General features: G+C 56.9%; 1 protein-coding gene across 2 annotated transcripts in view; it reads left to right on the top strand.

Moving 5' to 3' along the window:
* The window catches only part of LOC135238318 (plexin-A1-like), a 231,062-nt gene that overhangs the window by 93,989 nt on the left and 110,899 nt on the right, over positions 1–26,174 (top strand). For both annotated transcript variants that reach the window (XM_064306102.1, XM_064306101.1), the window contains exon 4: positions 14,219–14,356. In XM_064306102.1, the coding sequence (XP_064162172.1) occupies positions 14,219–14,356 (138 nt within the window). The remainder of the gene's footprint in view (positions 1–14,218; positions 14,357–26,174) is intronic.

Raw genomic sequence — 26,174 nt, 5'->3', positions numbered from 1 at the left:
AATTGGGTTAATTTTTCCTTCCTTCAACAGAACCAACCCTCAGGCTTTCCCCACTTGTGGTGTGCATCCCCTTAGTGTGTGTGTGCACGTAGACGTGCTTGTGTGTCCGTGTGTGTGTTTGTGTGAGCGCGTACGTCTGTGTAGATGCGCTTGAATGTGTGTGTGTCTGTGTACATGCGCTTGTGTGTGCATATGTGTGTCCATGCGTGTTCATGTGTGTGTGTGCGTGTGTGTGTGTGTGTGAGTGTGTGTACATGTGTGTGTGTATATGTGTGTGAGTGTGCGTGTATATGTGTGTGCGAGTGTGTGTGTGAATGTGTGTGTATATGTGTGTGCGAGTGTGTGTGAGTGTGTGTGTATATGTGTGTGAGTGTGTGTGTATATGTGTGTGTGTGTGTGTGTGTGTGTGTGTGTGTGAGTGTGTGTGTGTATATGTGTGTGAGTGTGTGTGTATATGTGTGTATATGTGTGCGTGTGTGAGAAGGGTGTGGGTGTGTGTGTGTGTGAGTGTGTATACGTGTGTGTGAGTGTGTGTGTATATGTGTGTATATGAGTGTGTGTGTGTGAGTGTGTGTGAGTGTGTGTGTATATGTGTGTGAGTGTGTGATGTGTGTGTGTGTAGTGTGTGTGTATGTGTATATGTGTGTGTGTGTGTGTATATGTGTATATGTGTGTGTGTGTGAGAAGGGTGTGTGTGAGTGTGTGTGTGTGTGTGGAGAGGGGTTGGGGAGTGGTGTGTTGTGTGTGTGAGAGGGTGTGTGTGAGGTGTGTGTGTGTGTGTGTGAGGGGGTGTGTGTGAGTGTGTGTGTGTGTGTGTGAGAGGGGTGTGTGTGAGTGTGTGTGTGTGTGTGTGTGAGAGGGGTGTGGGTGAGTGTGTGCGCGTGTGTGTGTATAAGTGTGTGTGTGTGAGAAGGGTGTGTGTGTGAGTGTGTGTGTGTATGTGTATATGTGTGTGTGTGTGTATATGTGTGTATATGTGTGTGAGTGTGTGTGTGTATGTGTATATGTGTGTGTATATGTGTGTATACGTGTGTGTGTGTGAGAAGGGTGTGGGTGTTGAAACGCGCCTCTTTGTCTCTCTAATGGAAGTGGGATTCAGGGTGACAGCTCTGTATTGCCTCAGCATCTGGAGGCGACCACAGTGGCCTGGAGGTTCTCAAGGTTGATGTCATGAGCGGATTTATGACGGGGGGGGGAACCCGACACCCAGAACGAATGTGGGAGCGTCGCTGCCCTGTCAGCAGCTGCTCCAGACGCGCAGCGGAGCGCCCGCCCGGCCGTTAGTCTCGCCCCCAAATCAGGGCTGGGTCTGTTAGCGCGCGGAGCTTCATGAGCTACGAGAGGCTGAGCGAGGGTCACGCCGCTGGGGAAACGGTCCAGGGGCTCGGGTTACAGAACGGCTTTAAACCGGCCGGGGACTTTATTTCCCATCAGCACCTCTGACAAATGTGGAATAGTGCCTCGCCTGGCGCTTTTGCGCCCGCTAGCATTCCGATTGGCTCGATCCGTCTCTCGCGCGGCTCCTGGAAGCGGGCGCCTGTATTGACGCTCGGGCTGTGTTTTTCCCCGCTCCGCCCGATCTTATCGAGAGCGGGGTTACGCGCGTTAGCACTGCTGATCGCTCCGCTTTCCTCCCAGCATAAAGGGCTAATTGGCTATTGAGCGGCTGACGTGGGTTTTTCAGACCCTGCATCCTGCCATCTTCGAATCCGCTCGCTGCCGGCGAGCCGGAATATGCGACGGAAGATTCATTTAGGTTCATTTGGAATGTACGCGCTAAAATGAAAAGCACTCCATTTCAAATTACTTCCTGTCCAAATCAGAGGAGATGTTTAATTTGGTGCGAGCTGAAAAGGTTGTATCCTGTTTAAAAGAGATTGAGATAGAAGGCGTAATAAATAGATGTTTACAGTGAACATGTGGATTAAAAGCCATAATGTTGATAGATAGTTTTAATTTGTCAGGCCTTGACTGTGCGCGGCAGCCAAGACGCAGTTCAAGGTAAAAAGGCTCGAGGAACGGCAGGGCTCCCTCTGCTGGCCGGAAGGGTCACCGCAGCCTCCCCTCCACCCCATTAATCCCCATCTCAAAGTAATTGCGTCGGAAGCGTTTGAGACGCACAAGTGTACCATAGGATACAGATTAATTTCAGTGCATTACTGCGTGTATAATTCCATATCCCCATCAATCACTCCTGTCCTGCTGCGCATTGGCTGTGTTTTATGGATCGAGGCGGGGGCTGGGCTGTCGGTGCTGAATGGGATATAATGAATACCTCTGAATTAATGTCAGCTAATTCCCTCTCCCTGACCTTTTGGGCCTTCCTAGCCACTGTTTGCTGAGTGGCTGCATTAGTGACCTTTTTAAATTATTTTTTTACAGGACTGAAAGGTGGGTACATGCTTTACTGCGGCCCCCGTGATGTCGGGGGGGGGGGGACAGGGCCGTCGATTGACTGGGAGGCGTCTGAATGGGGCGCTTACCCGTCCGCTCTGACTTTGGAGCTTCTGAAAAGACACTGGCTGTGGGGGGAGGGTGGGCTCAGGTGGGGCTGGTGACTTTTTTGAAAGGAGAGCTGGAACAAGGAGGGATGGACCCGTGGCGGGTGACGGCGTTTGAGGCCGAGCGCCTCGGGCATCCTGGGGTCTCACTGGCGCATTAGCCGCACGTCCGGCCCCCAGCTGCCCTGCTCCCGATCCGCCCATGCAGCTGCCCAAAATTCAGAACGCCCCTGGGAAGTTTGCGCAGTCGGAACGGCCCAGCTCTGCCACCTCGAGGCTGATGGGAACGCTGTTCACGGGCCCTCTTCCCCACGACTTAAGTCTATGCATTCATTACATCATATGTGGAGCTGATGCACTCACACTCGGAGCTTCCATTGGAGCTTGGGCCAAGTGAGTCTCCTCTCACACTGCATCCAATCAGAGATGAGAGTCAGCGCGTGCTCTGTCTGTCACTGCGGGTGTTGAGAGGGTTAAACGCTGGAGGGGTGCGGTTGGGGGGGTTAAGGTGTGGTGGGGGTGCGGGAGTGTGGGGTAGGGGGTGAGGGGCGGGTGTTTGGGTGGGGGTGCGGGAGTGTGGGGTGGGGGGGTGGGGGGGTGAGGGGCGTGTGTTTGGGGGAGATAAGTCGGCCGTCTTTGAAGTGCGGCGGCCGCGCGGTAAACCTGGCTCTCCGCGGCTCCGCCAGGCGCCGGGGAATGAATCACCTCGGCAGGCTGATAAGGGTGCAGAGCAACAACAGCCCCGCACAAAGGCCCCGGAGAGAGCCCGCACCATTCATTACCCCACAGCCTCTCACCCCCTCCTCTCCTCTCTCTCTCTCTCCTCTCTATCCCTCTCTCTCTCTCTCTCTCTCTCTCTCTCTCTCTCTCTCTCTCTCTCTCTTCTCTCTCTCTCTCTCTCTCCTCTCTCTCTCTCTATCCCTCTCTCTCTCCCCCCCCCTCCTCCCCGCGCCCCATGCTCCTGCCAGCTCCAGTCTTTAATCATTAACATTCGCACATCTGGAAGGCCGGTTTCCCTCACCCTGCTCTCACTGAGCGGCGCTCTGCTGCAGATCCTGTCAGATCCAGCGTTTCAAATGAGGGGGCGGGGCCACTGTGACGGGTTCTGGGCGGGGGCTGGAGGGTGAGCGCCAGGTCGTTTAGCACAGCGAGCACGGTTCGGCCGCTGCGTTCGCGGTTTAGAAACTGGGTCGGGCGAGGTCCGGACCGGGCGATTGGATGCTCCTGCTTGTGGCCCCTCCCCCCGCGGTCTCGGTCACGGAGGCTCCGCCTGCTTCCTCCTCATTTCCGCCCCCTCAAAGCGAGTGGGGTACGAGCGGGCCGGTCCGCAGCGTGCCAGGAGCTCTTATCGCGCGCTGCCAGATAAAAGGAGCCGCCCCCCCCCCCCCGTCCTCCGCAGCGGGCCAGGCCCGGGGCTTGTGGGTACTCGTGCGGCGGTGCTGGTCTGGGGTCTAGGCCGGCTGTGCTCAGGTCTCTCCGCCGTCTGCCACTTCATTATCAGCCGGGGCCCCTGTGGGACGGGCCCCTCCGCTGGGCCCCTCCACTGGGCCCCTCCGCTGGGCCCCTCCGCTGGGCCCCTCCGCTGGGCCCTGCCCTCCTGTGCGCCCGCAAGCCTTTTTACAGCGACCGCGCAGCAGCACCGTAAAAAACGACGGCTGATCTGGAGAGGCCTCCGCTCCCCTGCTCTCTCTGCTGCTCACACACGAGTAAACAGAGCTGCATTCATTCAGACACGTGTCAATGAAAACACACACACACGCACATACACACACGCACACACACGCACACACATGCACACACGCACACAAACACACACGCACATACGCACGTACACATACACACACACACATGCACACACACACACACACATGCACACATACACACGCCCACACACACACCACACAAACACACACACATACACATGCACATACACATACACGCGGACACACACGCATGCACACATACACACACACACACATGCACACATACACACACACAAGCACACACATGCAAACAAGCTCACACGCTCATACACACACACACACACACACACATGACTGAAGTGGCCTGTTGCAGACGATGCTGGGGATAATGACAGCGCTAGTCCTTCACTACCCCGGTGCCTGGACAGTGTCCACACCCTGCTGGCCCAGCCTGCCCTCACAGGGGCGGTAAGGGGGAAGCACACAGCACATCGTCCAGGTAACCAGCTGGCGCGCGGGCCGCCATTACCGCTGTCCGCCCGATCGGAGAGGCCACAGCAGCTGTTTCTCTGTTTGTTTGTTTTTGTGAAGGAGCCCGGGCCGCTGTCTGGGTGCAGAGCGAGCGTCCCGCCCCACCATTAGGGCTCACTGGCAGCCCCCCACCCTCACCCCCCCCCCCCCCCGGTCCTACCGCGCGTACCCGCTGACCCCCGATCGCTCGCACCGCCCGTGGGGGAGGAAGGGGTGTCTGTTTGCCACGCGTTTCGCCTCCCCCCCCGGAGTCTCTCCCCCGCCTGCCTCTCAGCCCCTGGCCCCGTCCCCCTGGCCCCCTGTCCCCCGCGCCCGAGCGCCCTTGTTTTGTTAGAACTGAGTGTCGGTGCGCGTCCCCCACCCCCTGGGACAGACGCTCTGCTGCTCCGTTATGGCAACAGTGTCCGGGGAGCCGGCTACGCTGGGATTATTTTGGCAGCCGTAGACGCTCTCCCCACGTCCCCTCACACCCCCCCCTCCAACCCTGAGGATTTGGGTCTCTGGGGCTCTCTCTCTCTCTCTCTCTGTCCTCTCCAGATTTAGAGCCTCCTTGCCTATGTGCCTCTAACAGAGTAACAGAGTGCCGAAAACAATCTGGGCTTTTATTAGCCCCCCTGCGCCTCGCGTAGCTGAACCCGAGGCGGAGGGGGAGTTTTACCTCTCCGCCACCTTCACGTCATCCGCGGTCACGTCGTCAGAGACCAAAACCCCGCCCCGCGTCCTGCCGGCCGCCGCTGCGCCCGCTCGCCTTCACAGGCGCTAACGCGAGCGCCGCCGCGGGGTTAGAGAGCGCGCGTGTGCCGCAGGAAAGCTATTACATCACCGCCGAGCGGGACGCCTGGTCTGGCGCATTTCTGCTCCGTCGACTGGCTTTTTGTTTTGGGTTGTTGCTTTTGTTTTTGGGTTTTTTTTGTAGGGGAGCTAGCCTCTCGAAATCAATAGGAACCAGAGCAGGCTCATTTTTCAAGAGCTTTGTTGACTCGTCGCCTCAGAAGCGATCTCACGGGCAAGTTCCCTCAGCGCGAGAACACGGACGCGTCGCTCTCTGAAAGAGGAGTACTCCATACCGCGCTGTTTCTCCCCCCCCTCCCCCCCCTTCCCCCCATAACTGTTTAAGGGGAGAGAGGCGCTCTGTTCTGGGAGAGGCCTGACCTATATTTCCTCAGTCTAGCTCCCGCCGAGCGAGTGAGGGAGGGAGGGAGGGAGGGAGGGTGGGGGTGGGGGGGGCGTGCGGCGGGAGTATTCATCCATAGCGCTGCATCTGCTCAGGGTGCAGATATGCTGAGCGGTGTCAGAGAGAGCCTGTTCCACCCGAGAGAGAGAGAGGGAGCGAGAGAGCGAGAGAGCGAGAGAGAGAGAGAGAGGGGGAGAGCGAGAGAGAGAGAGCGAGAGAGAGAGAGAGAGAGAGAGAGAGATAACGCTCCTCATTCCCCCTCCCCCGGCTGGAGAAGGAGAGCGGCCTCAGATAACGCTGACCCCCTGAGCGCCGGTGTGCCGCTCCAGCCGAGGAACCAAATCGGTTTTTCGCGACGCTGAGTCCCTTTCCGGCGTCTGTGCTTCCGATATCCGAATGGATCTCTACCCTGGACTGGATCAGGAACCGCTGGTGTGTCAGGAGTGGTTCCCTATTGGCTGTCGAGATACTTTAATTATCATATCATGTACGAGAGTGATGTTGAGTGATAAGCATACGTTTAGGGTCCATAGGTTAGCTGTGCTGTAGCAAAAGTGCTAATGATTGTAGATCACGACTGTATCGTAAATAGATTCTGTGACAAAAACAAACTGATATCGCAAGCAGTATATTGACCTCAGTTACCACAGCAAAGCATTCCAGACTATTCCATGACGCCTCGGCACCGTTTCAGAAACATGGAGGTAGTGTCAATCAAAACGGTAATAACTAGGCAAATATAATACAGATTTGACTGCAAACAAACACTGGTAATATTTCTGGTAAATATATCAGGCATCTCAGTTTTTTTGCATTAGTGTTCAGGTGCAGAGAAACTTGTGGTTCTGTTATGTTTGAATGGGCCTCAGATGCAAAAACAGAGCATGCAGAACAACCCTAGTCCTTTGCTTAGCTGTTATGAGGTATAAAGAGGGCGTATCCAGAGGTCTTCTGTTGTTCAATGTGAGGCTTCAGTCTGTCTGATAAGCCAAGCCTGGTGCATGTCTACAGCCGGTTCATCTTCCTTAGAATATGTGGGGATTAAACAAAAAAAAACCGCAGACCAGCAGTCCCTAGTGCACGTTTGAACACTATGAGGAAATGGTGGTCAGAATGTTTTGCTTTTTTTCCCCCTGCTGAGTGGAATATGTGAATAAGGGTCACTAGTGAAAGGCCTGTTCCGTGTGAGCTCTTGCTTCCTGTGTGTGGAGTGATCTGTGCTTCCGTGGATGATTGCCCTGTGTGTGCGTGATGTGGCTCACTGTGTGTGAGTGACTGTCTCCTGTGTGTGGAGTGACTGTGTGCTTCCTGTGTGTGGAGTGACTGTGTCTTGTGGATGACCTGCTTCCTGTGTGTGGATGCGTGTCTTCGTGGGATTCTGTGTCTGTGGTGGAGACTCTGCCCTGTGTGAGTGCTGTGCTTCACTGTGTGTCTGTGAGGTTTTCTCCCTTGTCTGCGGTTTCTCTTGGCCTAGTTACCAGCTGAGTGGGCTGAGGTGAGTTTATAGGAAAGCGTGTCTCAACCGCTCCGGTCCTGACAAACGGGGGGGGGGGGGGGGTGGAGGTTTTCAGCCACCCCGCTGTCTGGAAAGCTGGCGTCTGGGGTTCGCCCTCCCGGCCCGTCCTGCTGGACCGCTGGGGTGCGCCCGGAACGAGGGAAGTGGAAAGGAAAGGACGGGGGGGTAGATGGAAGGAGATTGAAAGAAAAGATAAAGGAGGAATGCCCTCTGATGCTTCCATGACCGGGGGTGGGGGTGAGTGGGTGGGGTGAGTGTGTGGGGAAGTGGCAGTGAAGATGAAGAGCCGTTGGGAGTGAGGCTTCTCTGACCGGGGTTACGGAAACAAAAACCGGGGACCCGGCAGAGGCTGCCGCCGCGGGACCCCGTCCTGTCACACTGAGGGGGGCAGAAGATTAGCCAGAACCCTTCTGCAGCGCTGCGGTCCGACCATCTGTCCACGCGTCCCCCTCGCCTCACACATACAGTACCCCCTTTTTCTCCTCCACCTGGGACGCGTGCGGGGCGACCCGTTTTTACAGCACACCCGCTTCAGATGGTCTCCAAGCGAACGGGCCCCTCTGCTCAGAATGGGAAAATAAACGTCCTCATCGCATCATATTTTCATGCCTGAAACCAAACCGTAGACAGTGAGCTCAAACACGGTGGAGTGGCCGCGGAGTTTCAGAGCTGACAGCGCGCCTCTGCTCTGTCTGTGAAGGAGGGAGGCGTACCCCAGAGTGGAAGGCTTCCATCGCTGAGTGAACAGGAGGAGCTGCTGTAACATTAGCTAAAATAACTGTGAGGAGCGTGGCGGCTTATCTGATGGTGGCGAGTGTGCTGGAGGTGAGGGGGGGTGCGCTTCACTCGATGGGAAGGTCCGGCTAGCGCAGGAGGGTGCGGCTCGGGGGCCAGCGAGCGCTTATCGGCCGCATCGGATTCGGCTCCTCTCGCTCGCCGCTCTCCACCTGCCGACCTTCGCCACGCCTCCTCGGCTGACCTCCATCTGAAATCAAATTTTCTCCTCCCGCCACGCGGGGTGGGAAAAAAAAAGAAAAGAATGTGATTTCTGCTCTCGGCCTCATCACACTCGTATCAAGTGCACAATCTGAGTTAATCATCTCTCTCCCGGCCCGTTAGTGTTTGTAATTAGTTTTACAATAACCCTCAGGATCTCTCCGAGCTGCGCCTCCCAGGGGGAGCCCTGCACGAGCCCCAACGCCGCGGGCCGCTGCTCTCCCGCGCTTCTGTGCGCTTATCCAACCCGGCTCTGCGCCCCAGAATAAGAGCGCGACGAGCAGCGACACAGGCCGACGGAAGAATAAGAATAAGAGCGCAACGAGCGTCGACGCAAGAATAGGAATAAGTGCGCGGTGCTGCTGCCCGCCGCCCTCACGGTCGTGGCGCTCTCCCCCAGATCCGGGGACTGGTGGCGGCCGCTGGCGGCCTTTCCGCTCTCATTAATCACGCGGGCCGATTGTTCTGAAGCAGACTGATCTCCAGCTGATCTCCACTTCAATGGCCCGGCGCATCAAAGGGAGGAGCCCGGCCTGCTCATTATGCGCGGCGAGGCCTAGTTATGTCAAGTGCCCCCGCGCCGCGGAGGAGCCATGTAGCGGCGGGACCGGGGGGTGGGGGGGGGGGTGAGGGGGGGGTGGCTGCGCGCCGGCTGCTGTTAAAATCTACCCGTCAAGGCCCCCGAAAAGATTAAAGGGCGGAGCGGAGACGTCCCGGGCGATCCCTGAAGTCAGAGGGCCCCCCCCCCGCCCGACCCCCCCGGCTCGAAGCGCCCGTCTGACACCAGCGCTCTGATGCGCTCACGGCTTCTGAGGCCGGGGAGCAGATGTTGCGCTGATCTGGGGGGGGTGGGGGGGTCTCCTTTAGAATCATGTTTATTCATATCTGTCTCCTGCGCCAAGCCAGCCTGCGTCTTATTCATATCTGAACCTGTGGTGCCCACAGAGACACGGGCTGGGGGGGTTGGGGTTGGGGGGGGGGTCTGCTTTGCATTGGCCGCACCCTGGGGATGGTGATTAATACGATGATCATTTTTTGTTCTGTTGCTTGATCACTGGATGGCCATTAAGAGCTCCTGGCATTGCTCTCTGACAAATGATGGCCAACTCAGGTCATGACAATGCTCATGTATGTGATGATGCTCGTATAATAACGAGACTGGTCTGTTACACCCATCCAGGCCCATCATTCGCCCTGTTGTTCTGACTGTATCCAGTGCTTTGTAACGATGACCGATCCAAAGCAGCCCCAGGGTCTCTACTGTCACATGGTCTGGACTCTACTTCCAGATTATGGAAAGTTGTTATTGTTTGGTTTCATTATTTGATCACAAAATCTAGTTTCTGTTTTTTTTTTGCGACGTTCTCAGAACAGAACAACGTGCCGACATTGTTCTGGGACAAAGTGCATAATAATTCATAATGGTGCTTTGCACGAAGACCAAATGCTCAAAATAATTTTAAAAAATAGTTAAGGATATTAAATATTTTTCTTTTTTTCTTTCAGTTGTTTGATTAATTTGAAAGCAACTATCAGTTTAGAGTCTTGCAAAAGATTTTGGATTTGCCAACGGTTGTACTGCGACTTATCACGCTGTGGTTTTACCAGGGCCAGACTTGTGCTCGTTTTAATGATTTATAACTGACCTTATTACTCTCTGAATCATCACATGAAAACATGAGGAATTTTTGGGGAAAGTTTCTCCCGAGTTCATGTTAAACATTGAGTTAATGTTGATGTCAATGTTGATGTCACCATCAACTAACTCTTTGTTTTCTGACTATCTCTCAGTTAAAACGCACGTTTCCTTGGCTTCTAAACCAGCTTTTAAATACAGGCGTGCAGGGCTGTCGTGTAATCTGTAAAATACAGATCTGAAGGAGCGCACTGTCAGCCTTATAATTTAACGGCTGTGTGGCGGAGTCTGATTGGAATCGATCAGGGCGCTTTGGTCAGGGGGAAAAGGCACGCTGTTATTGCGTGATATTGTTTTCCTCAGAGAGATGCATAAACGAGTCCCCGCGTCTCTGCGGAAGTTAGCGGGTGATAATAGCCGGGAGAACGGGGGGGGGGGGGGTGCAGTATCGAACACCGCGCCGCCATCGACCCTTCGCCTCATCGATTGGACCCCCGCCTTCGGCGCGAGGCGCGTGGAAACGGACCCGCTCGACGGCGGCGTTGGCCCCAGCCGAGGCGCTTTAATTAACCCGGATTCCAGTCACGTCTGCAAAAAAAACCCCCAAAAAAACCCAAACCGTGTTTGATTTAATCAGCCCATGTTTCCATCCCTCCTATAAACTGATTTCCAACAACTGGGGTTTGATTGCGCTGTGCTGATTTGGGCTCAGCGGGGGCCCGTTTGGAGAGAGGAGCACCGGCGCTCGGGGGTGGGGGGGGCCACGCCCGTCTGCGTCCCGCGCGAGGAGCCCCTCCCGCGCTCTGTTTCGTCAGCGCGGAGGAGGCAGCGCAGGTAGAGAGTGGGTTTCTGGGAGCTTAGGAAGTGAGCTGTGTGAGTCTCACTCTGGTGCTCTCACGCTGAGTTTGAAAGGGCGCGAGTGTGTGACCGCTGTCTCCTGAACAGGTATCTCTTGGAAAAGAGATTTTAATCTCAATGATATAAATGAAAAATAGATTAATGGAATGATTTAAAAAAAGATTTAAAAAAACGAAAGGTCTCTCTCTCCTTTTTTAAGCTTTCACACCTGTGCACAAACTCTGGTCTGTCAAGTGCTTTAATGCCGTTGGCAGGTTGGTGGGGGTCCTTACTGTACACCGAGGGTGTCCAACCCCAGTCCTGGAAGGCCGCAGTGCCTGCTGGTTTCCTGTGTGATTAAGGTCACTGATTGGCCGAAGAGTTTGCACACCTTGTTCTGGAGGCCCTAATTGCCTGCTGACTGAAGAGAAACTGCGAATGACCTGCAGACGCTGCAGCCCTGCGGGGCCGGAGTTTGGGACCCCTGCTGCAGGGGCGCGGGCCGCCTCCCTTTCTCCCTTTGGCACGCTCGAATCCCTGGAGTATACACTCCTCCTCCTCACGCTGGATATATTCTCTGCGTGGACAACTCCGCGGGGTCGGGGGGGATGGGGGGGTACATCTGGGGGGCCGGGATGGGACGGTATGGAGCTGGTTACAAACAAGCCTGCGCACTGGAGACCTGTTGGACTGAGTCTCCCTGGGCGAGCCCATATGGATGGACAGCCATTAGGGCTCGGTGAAACAGGAGCCATTACGGCTCTAGCACTGGACCTGGCACATCGCTCGCATTACTCCGGTAGCACTTATGTCCTGAGCACGAGTCCCTCTGAACAGAGCAGAAAAAAACCCCAAAAAACCCATTTCTGTGCTACTCAGATCAGCGGCTAGTCAGTTTCCAGTTAAGATTTGGGCACTGAGCCTCCCGGCGTCCTCCCTGCAGCGAGGGCCGCGGCCAAACCCAGCGACGCGCTGGACTGAGCCACGGCCCGCGGCTGCCTGCCGGTGTGAGGCCTGGCCGCGGTACAGCGCCGCGCGTTCTCCAGGAACAGCAGCGCCGCTCGCTGCACCCGCCTGGAGGAGTCGCCTGTGTGCGAGGAGGGAGGCTGGGGGTGGGGGGGGGGTTGTGGGGGAGCTGGGGGGAGGGGGATTAAATGTATTTTTGTTTTGCTGCCGCACTTCATCTTCCGCGCAGCCCATCTCTGAGGGGCCGCGGGCGTCCAGCCAAAGGAGCAGCCGCACGAGCGACCAGCGAGCGAATCCGCCAGCTGATGCGACGGCAGAGGGAGCGCCCGCTCGCTTTTAGGGGCGAGGGGGAAACGAGCGTCCTGATGGACCGCCTCTCTAATTCCCCTCCGACGCCGCGTCCGGTCTGCTTCAGGAGGAGGGCCCGTCGTCAGCGCCGGAACCGCCCTGGATACGGAGCGACTTGGGGGTCCGTCCTGCTGTCGGCCGCACGGTCCCTGAGCGCCGTTCTGAAACGAAAGCACGCGGGGAAACTGAGAGAGGTCACTTCCTGTTGGGGCTGTTCTGGGTCAGCCCTGGCTTCATTGGCAGGTGTTCTGTGTGAATGATAACAGGAGAGGGGCCGGTGTGGGCAGCACTGCATGGCTGCCCTGGCTGGTGTTAGCTCAGTGGAGCGTCCCACCGCAGGCCCGGCTGTGAGAGTGATCTCTGCCTGTGTTCCTCCCCAAACCGCAGAACCTCGCTGTGCCTGGCAGAGCTCCAGAGCGCCCACCCGCCTCCTGATACCATCCGGTTTCATATCAGCTCTGCTGGGGGGGCGTGGTTACGCTGTATCCATGGTAACGGCACCGCTTGCGCTCCGAGAGGCCACGCCCCATCGCGAGCGCGCGGGGAAGGAGAGGGCATCATGCCGCAGTCATCTGCTCCTAAATAAATAAACAAACGGGCGAAATGTGTTCCTTCGCAGCTGCCCCCTCTGCTCCCCGCGGCGGAGGCAGATTAGGCAGTGCCACCCCGCCGCCCCCCCCCCCACCCCGGGTCCTCGCCGGTCTGCCGTGCCCGAGCCCTCTTCATCAGAGCCGGCGGTGTCGGGGAGCCGGCGGTGTAGCCGCAGCGACGCGGTCCGCCGTTCACCCCGAGTGGCGCAGTCGTTAATCAGCGAGGGCCTACGCCAGGCTGAGCACATCATTAGGCTCTGGAGTAAAGGGGCGTGGGGAGGCTGCAGTCCCCTGACCTTGCATCGGCTGCAGTGAGGACGGGGGTGGGGGTGGTGGCGGGAGGGGTGGGCGGGGAGGGGGCGCTTTATTGTCCAAGGTCCGTTTGCTGAAGAGGGATAGCCATAACCCTCCTCTCCTTAAATACAGGCACGCGTTAAACGGCTGTGTTATTTCCCGGGTCCTTAGCTCTGCAGGGGCGTTGGCTGAGGAGGCCGGCTGGGGATTGGACAGGCCCTCGGGTCACACGGAGCCTGTTCCCTTACAGAACCCGGGGGGGGGGGACAGAGCGGTGTTCCGGGACGTTCCGCAGCCGGGCGCGTTCGGTGGCGAAGCTCGCCTTCGGTGGCGTTCTCGGCGTCCTCCTCTCGCTGGAAAGGTTTAACGGTCGTTCCTCCAGGACTCGCTGGTCCGTGTTCACGTGGTCTAATCTCCACCGAACTGAAGTCTTTTCGCCGACTGTTAGACAGAGGCTGCCGTCCCCCCCCGGCGGGTTCGACCATCGAGGCGCTGGTTTTGTGTCACATTTGCTTATTCGCCTGATCTGGTGTCTGTGGTTTTTTTGATGAAACTTTAATACTCCGGCTGCTGCCCAGTCGCTGGCTCATGAGCGGGAAGCCGCTCGGTCCCCCCCCCCGGCTCGTTTGCTCGGTCTGGGCCCCTGGCCCCTCATGTGAGGTGAAATTGGGGCGGCGGCGCCGGGCGATGGGGGGAGATGGATGTTGCGGTGCCCGGGAGTCCGCAGGCGTCGGCGAGCGTGGAGCCCAGCCAGCCCTGGCTGCTCCCACAGCCCATTTCAGCTCCAGAGAGCGCAGGCGCGTAGAAAACACACAATGCAAACACTCTGTCTTCATTTTACAACTGAGCGTGCACGTGTATGTGTGTGTGTGTGCACGTGCGTCTGTGCGTGTGTGTTTGCGTGTGTGTGTGATGAGATTAGACGGGCAGCCTTATTCTTTTCGTTTGTCACTGAGGTGTTTATGACCGCTTTGTCATGCTGCCATGCCGATGCAGCAGTGAGATAACGCCTGCGTTTAACAGGTGCGTTATCAGTGCCGTGACTACCACACCCCGCTTGTTTGGTGTGCGGTGGACCCCCGGGTGGCAGCGGGAGGACTGACGGTGTGGCCCCTGTGCGTTTCAGATCCTGGTGAACTCGGCGAACCCCAGCCAGCCGGCCCTGCTGTACGAGAACGTGCTGGTGAGCGAGGGGGGGCCCATCCTGAGAGACCTGCTCTTCAGCCCGGACCAGCAGCACATCTACACCCTCACCGACAGACAGGTACGGAGCCCACGAATCCCGCCATCTGACCCGGGCGGACTGGTCTCCCCGCCCCCGCGTGTCCCGCTCTGCCCAGCGGAGCGCTGTTTACATTCCGCCACTCTCTCCGCCTCGCGCGAAAGCCACAAAGTTCAAGGTCACTTAGAGCTGAGCACTGAAACGGAAAAACAAGAACAACAAAAAGCGTGGCTGGACTCTAAGTCTTTATCATTGAGCTGAAAAGTTGTATTTCTGTGCCTAATTCTGAAAACTCAGAGAAGGTCAGTTTGTTATCCATTTGCCGTATGTGTTAAAGGGTTGTGGGTTAGGTTGGCTGAGTATCTGATCATTTCAGATTGTTTTCGTAGTCTCCTGTGTGTGTGCTGATCTCAGGCCTGTGACTCATCACGATCCCTGGCCCATTGTTTGGACGATGGCGTTTCGGTCATCGGGACCAAAGATAATTAGCACCCTTCCTTCCCCCCCTCTCCGTACGGTTCAGCTTTCACTCGAGTCACGGAGAACGCCAGCGAGCTCCTGTCGGTCGGTATGCTAGCTTCGCGTCGTTGTGCTAGCTTTGCGTCGTTATGCTAGCTTTGCGTCGTTATGCTAGCTTTGCGTCGTTATGCTAGCTTCGCGCCGTTATGCTAGCTTCGCTCAGCCAGCGCATCATCTCCCTCTTCTCGTCTGTCACTAAGTAAGCCCGTTGCCGGTGTCAGAGAGGGGTTAATGATACCTCATTACCACACGTCTACACGCCTCCCAATTATTTCTGTCACTCATCACTCTCCCATCCTCCTCGGCTCCGCCTACCAGGAGCTCCCTCCCTCGTAGATACCGATCGCAACCAAGCCTGTTCCAATTTTTTTTAAACGAAAGGTGATAGACAAACTGTTTCCTAAGCCCATATCTGTTACCGTGCTCTGATGGCTCATGCTTCTCGATGTTCGTTGTGACAGCCAGACAGGGCTCTGTATTTTGAGCAGGGAGCATCCCCCCCCGTCGGCTCCTCGTTTGTGTATGCACGCCGGGCCGCGCGGTTAGCGGGGGGTCACCGACTGTCAGAGGGGGGGCGCGCTGTGATTGGCCGCCTCTGATTGGTGGCGATTGAGAGCCCGGGGCGCAATCTGCCTGTAATATATTGGTCCTCATCAGGAGTAGACAGTGACAGGGAGGGCTGGGGGGGTTGGGGGCGGGGGTATGTGCTCACTGGTCCTTTAAGGTACGGCCTGGCCTGGTCCAGGCTTCTCTTCAGTGCTAATGAATAGCAAGCAGAAAGAGTATTGTCCTGCTCCTCTCCCATCCCCCAGTCATTCTATTCTCTCCCCCCACCACCCAACCCCCCCATCACCCCCCACCCCACCAGCCCCAGTCTTTTATGTGCAGCCCTGGAAGGTGTAATTGAGTGGTGTCCTTTCCAACACGACGGGTTTAAGATTTTGCTTTCTGTCGGTTTGAGCCCCCCATCCCCCCCCCCACCAACTCCTGCCTTTCCCTGCTAGAGCGAGGGGCAAAATTTAGCATACATTTTCAGAAGAGGGAGTCTAACCTGAAAAAGATTTTTTGACGTCCCCCAGCCCCCCCGCACGCGGAGCCCGAGACATGCCCGGCGCATTACGGTGTCAGCGGCCGCGTCCGCCGCCGCGTTCCTCACGAGCGCCTCCCGCCCGAGCGTGGCCGAAACCCGACGGCCTCACCGCTACATCACCCCGCAGGGCCGAATCGCCACGGCACCTCTGATTCACTGTTATCCCCCCCCCCACCATCGCGTATCTCCTCCATCAAACTAAACTGACACTCAAAATGTCCGCCTGTGTCTCACGGCTTCACGTGAGGACACTGACCGTACGAACAGAGGCTGTTCTGCTCCCGCTCTTCTGCAGGAGACGTGGAGACCTTGTTTAAATTTGGGAAGTGTAATGGAGGGAGGGGCGCGGTCGGGAGTCTTGGCGGCGTTCCGCGGCGCGTCGGAGCGGGGCTCTGCGTTACCGACACGCTGGCGGCCGGGCGCATGAATAAGGGCGCAGGGCCGCAGATGAGGGAGCCCTGACTGAATATCAATAGCCATTTTCTCTCAAATGATTTCCATGGAAGAATTCGGTCAGCTGTGACGGACTTTGCCCAAACACCGTGCGCCCTGCCGGGGGTTGGGGTTGGGGCGGGGGTGGGGGGTTGGGGGGGGATGGGTCGGGGGGGGCAGAGCAGCTGCTGGCTCACCCCAGATCTGAGATGGAAAAAAAAAAATCAAAGAAGAAAAAAGGACAGACAGAAAATGGGGGTGGGGGGACGTGGGGGGGATGGGGGAAAGGGGCGGTGGAGATGGTGAAAGGGGGTTTTGGCAGGGCGGGCGGCGTGCGGAGTGTGGATTCGGGACTCCTGCCATCGCTTAGCTTTATCGCGCGTAATCCCTGCTCAGCGCTCCTCGCGCGCTAATTGCTAGCATAAATATTCATCTCAGCCCTTATGGATTGCGGCCTGTTTTCTCCCCCTTGTATTAAAATAAAAAAAAGCCTTTTACTGGAAACTGCATTTGAATACGAGCATGATTTGTGTGGGGGCGATACGGTCGGGGGAAACTGGTGATCGGATGCACCCCCCCCACCCCCCATCCTCCCCCACCCCGCCCCCCCCAGTGAGTTTGGTATCATCAGTCTTGTTGTTTGGCTGCAGAAGCCTCCTCCCTCTGTGCGTGCTGAATGAAAGAGGGCTCGGGGCCCGCTGGCATTTGCAGGCGCTGTGTGCTCTCCGCTCCGACGCCCATCCAGACCTGCACGTAGGGATCATTCCAGGTCAGGCCCCCCCCCTCCCGCACCCCGCGCCCCGGCCCGGCGGCCTGGCGTCTGCCCAGGTTTGGGCCCCCGCCTCACTGGGCCAAAGGCTGTAAACACGGGGCCCGCCGCCCCTCTACTCTTACACGGAGGTTAATTACCCACAATTCACTGCCGTTCAGGCCGGCCGGTCCGGCTCGCGCACGACGTCATCGTAGATGAAGCAGTCCCGCATTACGCTTCCCGGTAGAGAAACGTCTGACACTCTTCACGGTTTCTCCTTCCTCTTCCCCAACAGCAGAGCAATTACGCGCAGCATAATATCGTACAGAAACAACGGAGAACAAGGGGAGTCTGTCAAACACTGCAGGAGAATGGGAACGTATCTGAAGCATGCAGACATTTTGAGTGGGGATTGGGTACGTTTGTCCCAGGCTAGCCAGTGTGAACGCAGGGGTGCTCGCGAGAGGTGGTGGGGTAGAGCAGGTCCGCATCCGCTCGCCCAGCCCTAAAACGAAGGGGAGCGCGATGCTCCTCCGCACGCCCCACAGTAAGAGGTCCCTTTGTGTGGAGCTGAGACGGTGCGGAACGCGTGCGCTACGTAAAGATAGCGGTGTTTCCGCGGGCGGTGCGCTTGTCCTAATTACTCTACGGTGAGACACTCCACGGAAGCGCCCCTCTCGCCCTCGCCTCCGTCCTTCTCTGATCAGCCCTGATCTTCTCTGATCGCTCTGGCCCGCGGAACGCTCCTTCGATCGCGATGATCAATGGGAAACCTGTTCTTCAGCGACGCTGGATGCCCACACGCGTCACAAGTCTGGAACTGGAACTGCGTTCAAAAGAACTGAGTTCTAACACCAGGTCTGTTGTAGTTATGCGGTGTTATTATGTTACAGTAAGTGGTAACAACTGCATCGGGAGAGAGAACCGGTTGTAATTCGGTTTTTATAAGTCTGCAAATCCAAAGCCCTGTGCTCTGACATAATTAACAAATAGTGTCTGCTGTGCACACGCAAACTCTGCTGTTCGTATACATTAGACACACACACACACACACACACACACACACACACGCACTCACACACACACACACACACACACACACACACACACACACACACACACACACACACACACACACACACTCACACACACACACACACACACACACACACACGCACTCACACCTCTGGGTAGCACACACACACACACACACACGCACTCACACCTCTGGGTAGCTGGTGATTGTTATGTAAATGCTAATGTGTTGTTGCCAGCGAGGTGAGGAGGGACTAAAAAGGCCACAGATGTAGGGGGGGGGGCACCTTCAGCAGCCGCACGTTCCCTTTTTTATATGCTTACCCAAGAACCCCCCCTCTGAAACTGAATCTCAGCCACAGTCAGAGCCGGGTTCAAGCTTCTTCACAGCAGCCAGCGCGGTGTGCTGGGGCCAGCTTTAATGGGATCCCGGCGAAGTCTGAAAGTGGGGCGGCGGCGGGGGGCGTGTGGGGGGGGGGGCGTTAGGGGGCGGGGAGGGGTATAAGCGTGTGGCTTTGAAGTTGCCCGTCCTCCTCCAGCCCTCCTTTTAAGACTGTCCTCCTTCCGCAGAAGGAGTCAATGAGATAAGATCCCCGGGTCATCCGTTGTGAAGCGGGGAGCTTTTCTCCCCCCCCCCCCGAAAGGAGGGCAGGTATGGGGCCCTAAAGGATGGCGGGCCCCTTTGAAGGTGACAGTTGCTGAAGGAGATACAGTCAGGTGGGGTAATTTGCCGGCGATGGAATGGCTTCCGCGCGGCGTCTTAATCTGGCGCATCGCTGCCGCGTCCTGTCTCCCCCCCCCCCCCCCGTCCGCCCCTCGTATCCGCGGCGATACGCCGGAGGAATGTTCAGAACCTCGGGTTTTTCTGTTGATGCTATCAGCTCTAATGGAAGCTCGCCTGTCACCAGATACCGAGTTGTGTTTGTGTGTGTGTGTGTGTGTGTGTGTCTGTGTGTGTGTGTGTGTGTGTGTGTGTGTCTGTGTGTGTGTGTGTGTGTGTGTGTCTGTGTGTGTGTGTGTGTGTGTGTGTGTGTGTGTGTGTTTTTTACCCTGAAGGAATTCAAATGGAGGCGCTGGCTGTGCCTCAGCCCTCTCTCGTGCGAGGCTGGGGGGGGAACGAGGCGCGGCTGCAGCTTGCGTCCGCGATTAAAGAATTCGCCAGAAAGGTTCAGGCGGTCGGGAGGACAGGCGGCTCGGACCCGTTTGATTTGTCGTGGAGTTAATCCATTTGCCTTTACTCACCTTCAATCAATTCAGAGCCCATTCCAGCTCATTTCACCTGAACTCCCAGTCCTCCTTCAACTTCCCTTTTTTTAGTTTTGTTTACTTTTAAATGAGATTTTTTTTCCTTTCGTCTCCCGGGCGATTATGGGAATTACCCCCCGGTATGGGAAAGGGCTGATTCCGCCAGGCGTGCGGAACGCGGGGAGAAGATGCATTTTTCCTTTCATACGTCCCCCCGCCCCTCCTCTTTTTTCTCTCTCTGTTCCTGTGATAATGGAAATGCCAGTGTGGAGAGTCGTGTTGTGCCTCAGTCTTCAAAAACTCCATTTACCAAACTGACAGAGTAATTTACCATTCCCCGTGTTCTCCAGCGGTTAATTAAAAGTTCCCGATAGCCCGTCGTACGTCTCCCCGCTGCAGACCGCAGGTCTTCAGAGGACATTAAACCCCGTTTATCCGGGGAGGGGAGATTTTTGATTAGCGCATGCCAGATGTACACTAGACAACGGCCCCTCCTGTCGGTTCCCTCGCGATTGAAGACGCGGGGAAATAAGCACTTTTTTGGAAACGCTTACAGGTGACCCGCGTTGTGTGTATAAATGGAGTTTGTGAGAGTTCGAAGCAGTCGCAGATTACCGACGAGCAGGTTTGTGGATTCCTTCGTTTTTCCTCAGGAGCGACTTTTTCCCCCCCTTCCGAAATTAGAATTTTTTTTTGAACAACCGCTGCGCCACCTGTGAACGCGCACCTGCTGCACCTGCAGCACCGCAGCGGAAGGTTGCGTGCTCCTCGGCTGCATGCCCCTGCAGGCTCGTGACTCACGTCCAGACGGTATGACGGAACAGACAAATGGCCCATTGAGGGAAGATCTTACTCACTCAGTCAGACAGACAGCTTTCCTACCCGACCAGAACATCCGGAAAGCCAGCCGGTGTGTGGGGCTTCAGGCCTGAGCCAGAGCCAGAGCAGCACTGAGCAGCTGCCCTGCTGCAGGTCTCCTTATAAAATGACATCATCGGCGGTGGATCCCAATCTTCTCTTAGGCGTGCGGGTTGTAACCCCCCCCCGGTAATGCGTCCTCTGATGATGACGCCGTCCCGCCGCTGCGCGTACTAGCCCCTCATAGCGGGGGCTCGAACCGAGACGAGGGGGGAGCCGTGTTCCACCGCAGCCCTGGAGTCAGTCACCCGGAATCTGCGTGCTCCTCTGCCCGGTAATCACTGTACGCGAGCCAGCCGTGTGGGGAGCGCTTCACGGTCCGCTGCGCAAACCACCCCCACCCCCCCACCCCCCACCCCCCAGCGCTGCACCCGTAACTCGCGCCGCTCGCCCAGCGCGGTTTAGCCGAACGGAGCTGGGAGAGAGAGCGCCCGCCCGCCGGCCCGCCCGTCTGCGTTACTACCTCAGCCCGGCGAGGCAGTTAAACGGCTCTGAAGGTCGCCGCGCGTGTAGAGGCCACTCTGCGGGGGAGGGAGGGGGAGGAAAATGAAGTATCGGCTGGCCTGAAATCTGATTTACAAGGCGGAAATCTTAATATAGTCCGGGGGACGCGGGGAGCGGGGGGGGGGGATGGTGACACGGCCGGAAAGAAACGTGAGGAGTTCATTAGCGTGGCCCCCGCCCCTGTCACCGGATCCTCCACCTCCTCCCCCCACCTCCTCCCCCCTACGGGCCGCACTGCGAGGAGGAACAGCGCTTCGGTCGTCTCTCTCTGCCAGGCCGCGGTGCGGGAGCGGAGTGGTGGGTGATGGGTAAGGACGCAGGAGACCCTGAGCCTGGCCAGGGTCGACCCCGTCGCCATGGGCAACCGCCCGTCCCCTTATCCTCAGACAGCGAACACACCGAGTGGGTAATGGTCAGATTGGTCCTACGGAGGCACTGAAGAGATCCAGAAGACCAGAAGACCACAGGGGGGCCTCTCCTGCTCCTTGTCCACCCCCCCCTCAGATGGGTCATCGCTCCGTATCGATGGCGGGTGTGCTCAGTGTATTCACCTGGCGTCACATGGCTGTTTTTACACTGATCCGCTGCGTTCAGCTCCAGCGCCGCGTTGATGTACGCTAATGGAGATCTCCCAGCTTAGCCTGGCGGATGCTCATTGAAATCGGGGACGTTGGTACGAGGTTCAGTCTTGGCGGCGGGGTCGAACAGGAGGAGGGGCGAAGGACCACCGCTTGCTCCTCTGAGAGGATGGGTCTGTGGTTTCGCGCGGGGGGGACAGTGGGACAAGCTCGCTGGCCGCGGCGCGGGTATATTGGCCATTCCTACTGGCCATTAAAGCTTTACTGGACAGAGAGCTGCGCTCCGCGTTACGAGGCGTCTTGTTGGCTGTTTTTACGGCGCTGGTAAAAGCGGACTCACTGGAAGGGCGGAGACTTTACAGCGGCGGCTCTGCCGTCGCCCGGATAATCTTTTTTTTGGTCCGGTGGGCCGGCCGGAGCGGCCGAGGGGAACGGGGGCCGGTTCCAGCTTTGATTTCAGCTGCGAATAACGAGGAGGGGGCGGACCGAAGGCGTGTTCACGGGGAGCGCGCGCCGCTCGCTCTGCTCGCCTCGCCGTCCCACGGGCGCCACCGTGACGTCCGCGGTTACGTGGGAGAGATTTAGCGCCGGTGGGAAGATGGCGTCGTTTCCCTGGAGGGTGTTTCTCTCTGCGGAGCGTCCGGCTGCCCGCCTGCGCGTTTTCGTGCGTCGTTCGCTGCGACGCGTGCGCTCCACTCGCCGGGAAAGATTCGGCGAGGGCCATTTTCACGTTGCCGCTTCAGTCTCTCTTTGTCCTCTTGTGTTTGTCAACCACTCGTTTTTTTTGGGTCTTTGTCCCGAGTCTATTATGTATATCATGTAATTTGCCTTTTTTTGAGAGACTGGACTTTTTTTTCCAAAAGCGTCAAAGAAGGAGAAAAACAAATCCTCCTGGGAAGGTTCGTTATGTGTAATGAGACCTTGTCATTTTTAGCAGAGCCCACAGAATAGCCTATCCATCAATTCATTATGTGGCCGTAGCACTTCCAATTTGGGCGCAGATTGCGCTGCTTTAACAATTACAGGAAGCCAGCGGGACGCCGGCCGGGCAGCGTCGCCTGTTTTGTGAAACGAAATGGAGGGAAAATATTCTTCGCCGACTCTCCATTCACTCCTGCCCGCGTCTGATTGAGACCGGGTCCCCATTTGTCGCTGTTATCTATCCTAAAAGTGAGACTCCCCCCACCCCTTGCACAGATAGACTCAGATTGAAATATTTTTTTTTCTTCTTCTCTTCAATTTGAATTAGTGTTACCCGATGGTTCTCATTGGACAAACTCTGGAACAGGGGAACGAACTTTGACGTCACGTCCCCAGATGTGTCATTTCGTACGTTTGCCGCGCCCGCCCGTGTTTTTTTCCCTGCCGTCGGGTAAGACGCGCGATCGCGTTGGCGCAGTTTGCCGCTCTGATTTTGATTGTGATGATGTTTTTAATCAGAGGTTATAATTGTAATTTGTGCCGCGTAAAGAAAAGAGGGCATTACTCTGTCTGCCGCCGCGGCGCCGCCTGCCTCCGCTGTGCGCGGTGATGATAATGATGATGACACGTCAGCACGGGCGCCGCCGCGCCTTTCCCGAACGGCGCGCGTTCCGCTTCGCGCCGGAGCAATCACCAAAAGAGACGAGGACCGACCAGACGAGGCGGCGCGACCAGAAAGGGTCTCGGGGAAAATAGGACAGAGTGATTATTTTTGAATAACGACTTTCGTCTCGCCGCGGTTATTTTTCGGAGTTTAAATAGAGCAAAGCTCCGGAGAGCAGTTTCCCGCGCTCGCCCCCCCCCGGCGCTCAGCGCTGAGCGCTAAGCGCTACAAATGCGCTCGGCGGCGCGGCGCCCGCTCGCTTGGGCGCTAAACTGGAGAGACGGCGTCCGACGCACGCCTGGCTAATCGGCGTTCGATGAGCGTCCACCTTTAGCTGAAGGTAATTGGCGGCCTCTCTGTTTTGTGCGAACCCCCTTCATGGAGTAATCAAAGTCTGGGCCCCGGCCAGCTCGTGTGCCCCCCAGGCTGCCACTGAAGCTGCCCTGTGTGCCATACACCCCCCCCTCCCTTTTGCCACAGCTTCATAAGACCCAGCTGCCCCCCACCCCCTCCACCCTCATGCCCCCCCCTCCCCCAGGCCACACAGCATCTGCTCCTTCCTCTCTTCCCTCCATTTCCCCCTCTCATCCTCCTTTCTCATCTTGTAAAGTGAGACGCGCTCCCCTCTCCTTGGCAGACTGCCAGGTCCCACTCATCTCCTTGCAGTGTGTGTGTGTGTGTGTGTGTGTGTGTGTGTGTGTGTGTGCGTGCGTGCGTGCGTGCGTGCGTGCGTGCGTGAACATGTGTGTGTGCGTATGTGTTTATGCACACGTGTGTACACATCTGTGTGTGTGTGTTTTCACATCTGTGTGTGTGTGTGCGTGTGTGTGTGTGTACACATCTGTATGCACCTCTCTGGATCTTCTCTTTTTGATAATTACACTCGGGAGGGGGGGGGGGGTTACTCTCTCGTGTACGTACTCTCAGATTAAATTGATCTTTTCCCCCAAAATATGATTTAAAAGTAAGTCAGCAGTGCAGGAACGCTTCACCAAAGGGAACGTCCCTGGGCTTCAGGTCCCGAAAAACGCAGAGCCCGGCCCGTTGATCTCCGCCGGCCCGAGGCCTGAACTCTCCCTGCTCCCGGCCTGAGGCCTGAACTCTCCCTGCTCCCGGCCCGAGGCCTGAACTCTCCCTGCTCCCAGCCCGTTTGTCTCCCCCGGCCTGAGGCCTGAACTCTCCCTGCTCCCGGCCCGTTTGTCTCCCCCGGCCTGAGGCCTGAACTCTCCCTGCTCCCGGCCTGTTTATCTCCCCCGGCCCGAGGCCTGAACTCTCCCTGCTCCCGGCCTGTTTATCTCCCCCGGCCCGAGGCCTGAACTCTCCCTGCTCCCGGCCTGTTTATCTCCCCCGGCCCGAGGCCTGAACTCTCCTGCTCCGCCGCTGCCCGAGGCCTGAACTCTCCCTGCTCCCGGCCTGTTTATCTCCCCCGGCCTGAGGCCTGAACTCTCCCTGCTCCCGGCCCGAGGCCTGAACTCTCCCTGCTCCCGGCCTGAGGCCTGAACTCTCCCTGCTCCCGGCCCGAGGCCTGAACTCTCCCTGCTCCCGGCCTGAGGCCTGAACTCTCCCTGCTCCCGGCCCCTTTTTCAGGAGGCTTTCAGGGAGGCCGTGTTTCACCATCGCTGTGCAGAACAGTTTGACCGCACGCTGGAACATCTGCTGTGGGGCGTGTTGGAGCTGAGCCCCCCCCCCCTCGCCCAGCCGGGTCTGTTGTCTGCGCCCTGCTGACAGTCAATGAGGGCGTTATGTTCCTCCGTCCTTCCTCCAGAGCCCCCCGCGGTCACAAACACAGTTCCCGAATGAGAGACCGGGCTTGGCCAGTATTGCAGTTTGGCAGTGGAACTTCACACAAGTGTGTTCCTCAGTACTCTCCAGCACTGTTTCTGTTTCCTGTCACAGTGGTCACGGGTCAGTGTTACAGAGGCCCCTCATATGTTTGCAACAGCCATATACGTTTTACAATCTCTGATAAGTGTTTTATTATTTTTATTTTACGTTTGTAGATTACTTCATGCGCACTGAATTAAAATGCATTTGGTAATATCCAGGGCTTTCTTTTGGGCATTCTGGAACCTTTTGGGCATCTACTGTTCTAAAGAGTTGCCATAGAATATTATGTCAGTTGTCAACCATCAATGTTATTCTGTTTAAATATTGTAAAATTTTGCAAAGTGTTGTTAAAATGAAATCAATGTTTGTGATTTGCCCATATTTTTCATGGAATATTTTAATCCTCATGTTGAATTTAATTTTATTTTATTGGTCATACATTCCATTAGCATACAGGTACATATATTAAATGTTCTTGCAGTTTTTGCTCAGTTTCGTTAGTAGGTCCATTCTGTCATTTGTCATACAGGTGGGTGTCTGCCCACTCACCATGGAGAGACTCATTGATTATTTCAAGTCTGGTGGGTTTGAGAATCAGAAAAGCGCTTCAACACGTACAGACACACACAGTAACAGCCGGGCAGCACACTGATGTACGCGTGCTCACACACTCGCAGGCAAGTTCTCTGTGTACCCGTGGATCAGCGCTGTTTTCCCTAGACTAGCGAGGGCGTCTGTCTGTCAGATAGTGGTCACCGTGGTTCCCAACACGCTGACGGCCGCGTGCTCTCAACAGCTGCCACCGAACCCGTCCCTGCCACCGGCGACCTGCGCAGTCAGTCACACAAACGCACAAGGACAGGCACGGAGAAGTGGGTTTACTCTTTCTCATACGCGTACACTCGCATACACGCTCGCACACACACTCACACACTCACACACACACACACACACACTCACTCACACACTCACACACGCACACACACACACACACACACACACACACACACACACTCACACTCACATACACAACCACACACACACACTCACACACTACACACACACCCTCCACACACACGCACACTCACACACACACACACACACACACACACTCCCTAGGCATGCCCGCGGCGCTTCCACAGACCTCAGATCGGTGAGCCCCGGCGGCGTGGGGGGGCAGGGTCCGGGCGGGTCGCCCTGGGCGGTGCAGTGACCCGCCGGCTCCCCTGTCAGTCCGGAACCTTCCGCCTCGCTCACGTAGGGAAGGGGGCAGAGGTACGCTCTCGGCAGACAGGAGAGCAGACACTGGCAGACAAAGCAGAATACCAAACATGGAGAGCGGGTGACTTGGGCAGCGGCGTCTCTGTCACAGCCAG

This window comes from Anguilla rostrata, chromosome 13 (assembly GCF_018555375.3).
Source record: "Anguilla rostrata isolate EN2019 chromosome 13, ASM1855537v3, whole genome shotgun sequence".
In the NCBI taxonomy this organism is placed as follows: Eukaryota; Metazoa; Chordata; class Actinopteri; order Anguilliformes; family Anguillidae; genus Anguilla; species Anguilla rostrata.
This window is presented reverse-complemented; position numbering and strand designations above follow the sequence as displayed.